This window comes from Eptesicus fuscus, chromosome 9 (genome assembly GCF_027574615.1).
Source record: "Eptesicus fuscus isolate TK198812 chromosome 9, DD_ASM_mEF_20220401, whole genome shotgun sequence".
In the NCBI taxonomy this organism is placed as follows: domain Eukaryota; kingdom Metazoa; phylum Chordata; class Mammalia; order Chiroptera; family Vespertilionidae; genus Eptesicus; species Eptesicus fuscus.
In genome coordinates this window covers 31,750,069-31,752,295 of record NC_072481.1, presented here as the reverse complement: position 1 = coordinate 31,752,295, position 2,227 = coordinate 31,750,069, and the positions used below count along the sequence as shown (strand labels likewise).

The window sequence follows — 2,227 nt, the reverse complement described above, 5'->3', positions numbered from 1 at the left end:
GTGCGTTTTACGTCAGACCGTTGCTAGGTCCCCATTCCTGGGCTCAAGAGTGCTGAGGGCACAGGAAGATGGTGTTTATTTTCGCTCGGGGATCGAGAAGTCTATAGGGAGGGCCTTGTGACCACCAAGCAGTTCATGGAGATAGGGGCTTGTTGTGAGGACTTTGCTAAGATCTGGAGGTGGTTGTTGGTTGCTGGTTACTAGGGAAAACCTTTGGGATTGCAGCTATGGTGGGGTAGTTATTAAGAGAGCTTCATTGCACCCAGTGAAACTTGAACCTGCCACAACCTAACCTAATTTGGGAGAGGTTTGTCACTAGGTTCAGCGCCTGGCCCAGTATTGTATTGGAATCCCCTCCACAGCGTGCACTTCTGAAAATTAGGCACTTTCTGATCCAAATAGTAGACCCGTTGTTGTACAAGTTCCAGTTCTTAGGAAGATGTTTCTTTTTCAAGAGAAAATCTTCCCATAAAGTCCACCCAATAGTCCTGAGAATTCAGGAAAGCTTCCAGAATCCAGAGTGTATAGAACGCAGTTGTGTCATTTTAGGGAACACACATCCCAACAGTTATGACGTTTTAGAATCTGCCCTCTTTTTCTTGAGCAGAACACACTGCAAGCACACGAAGGCCCCTAGAAATGGATAAATTCGTCATTCGAACGCCTAGACTCCAGAGTAGTCCTCAGAAGAAAGATCCTGGAGGAAAGATTTACAAGCAGGCCACAATTGAATCTCTGAAGGTGAGAAGGGGACCTGGGACTAGAGATAATGTGCAATGGACTGTGATAGCAAGGTGATGTGGCGTTCTGTGGAAGACCTGTGTGTTTTTGCTATACTTCCCAGTGTTCCTGACCACTCCTAATTTGTTTCCCCCATACCCTGTACTGATTTAGATTTAATCAATTCCAGTACTTATCTTAACACTTGTCTAATTACTTTAGCTTAATGGTATGTTTTGGTAGCTGGTAGGACAAACCCCCTGTGTTACTCTTCTTCTGCAAAATTTTGTCTATTAGGAAAGTTAAAGTACCAAGTATGATTTTATGTTCCCTGTATGAACTCAGTAAGGCTGGGTGATGATACTGTACTCTCCTATCTTATTGGCCCAAACTGTATCACAACGCCTCCATTGCTATATCTGGGATTGAAAAAAAGACTATTTTAATGGACTCTTTGCAACCCGAGTGTGTTAGCAAGGAAGAGTCAAGGAACAGATAGACAACCAACTGAATCAGTCAACATATATACTCAATTAATGGTAAAATAATTATTTTACTAAAAACAAAAAACTACTTGTAATTAGTTCGCTTTGTCTTCTTGAACCTCTCTTCCTACATAGTGGACTTTTTCTTTTCTGTTTCCTTTATTGGTTCCCCTTCCTCCACTAGACTCCTAATGTTTGTGCTCCCAAGAGCTTACCAGACTCGGATTAGAAAGCAGTGAAAGGGAGTGTAAACAGAAGCCCTGGTTTCTAGTCTTTACTGTGCAACTGGGTGATCTTCAGCAAGCCATTTCCTTCTCTGGGATCTCAGTTAGTCCTCTCCATAAAATGTAGGGTTGAGCCCTAGTTGGTTTTGATCAGTGGATAGAGCATTGGCCTGCGGACTGAAGGGTCCCGGGTTCAATTCCAGTCAAGGGCACATGCCCAGGTTGTGGGCTCAGTCCCCAGTGGGGGGCATACAGGGAGGCAGCCAATCAATGATTCTCTCTCATCATTGATGTTTCTATCTCTCCCTCTCCCTTCCTCTGTGAAATCAATAAAAATATATATTTTTAAAAATGTAGGATTGAATAATATCAGTGTTTCTTTAAAGGACCACTATTATCATGTGGGGTAAGATAATTCTTCATTATTTGGAACTGCCCTGTAAGTTGTAGGAAGTTTACTAGTAACATCCCTGGCCCTCAGATACTAAGTGCCAATAGTACCTCCCACTGTGATAACCAGAAATGCCCTCACATATTTGTAAGCAGCCTTTGGTTGAGACCTACTGATGTTTAAAATCTCTCCTTGTCTTGCAGTTCAAGATTTTCAACTGCTTCTGTTTTTTCAGAGTATTCATGGGTAATTGTATACAGCAGTGCTTCTCAATGAGAGATGGTGGTGGGCAGGATTGTGATATTAGACTGGAAGAAAAAGAGAAGAGTAATAATTAAACTATACCTACAAACACCCAGATTCTAATTTATTTCTTCCTGCCCCTTCTACCCTCTATATCTCTACTT

The 2,227-nt window shown here is 42.2% G+C and overlaps 1 protein-coding gene across 1 annotated transcript in view; it reads left to right on the top strand.

Moving 5' to 3' along the window:
• Positions 1-2,227, top strand: part of TCEANC2 (transcription elongation factor A N-terminal and central domain containing 2) — a 40,981-nt gene that overhangs the window by 447 nt on the left and 38,307 nt on the right. The window contains exon 2 of the mRNA XM_008139277.3: positions 608-741. Within this exon, the coding sequence (XP_008137499.1) occupies positions 640-741 (102 nt within the window). The 5' untranslated portion in view covers positions 608-639. The remainder of the gene's footprint in view (positions 1-607; positions 742-2,227) is intronic.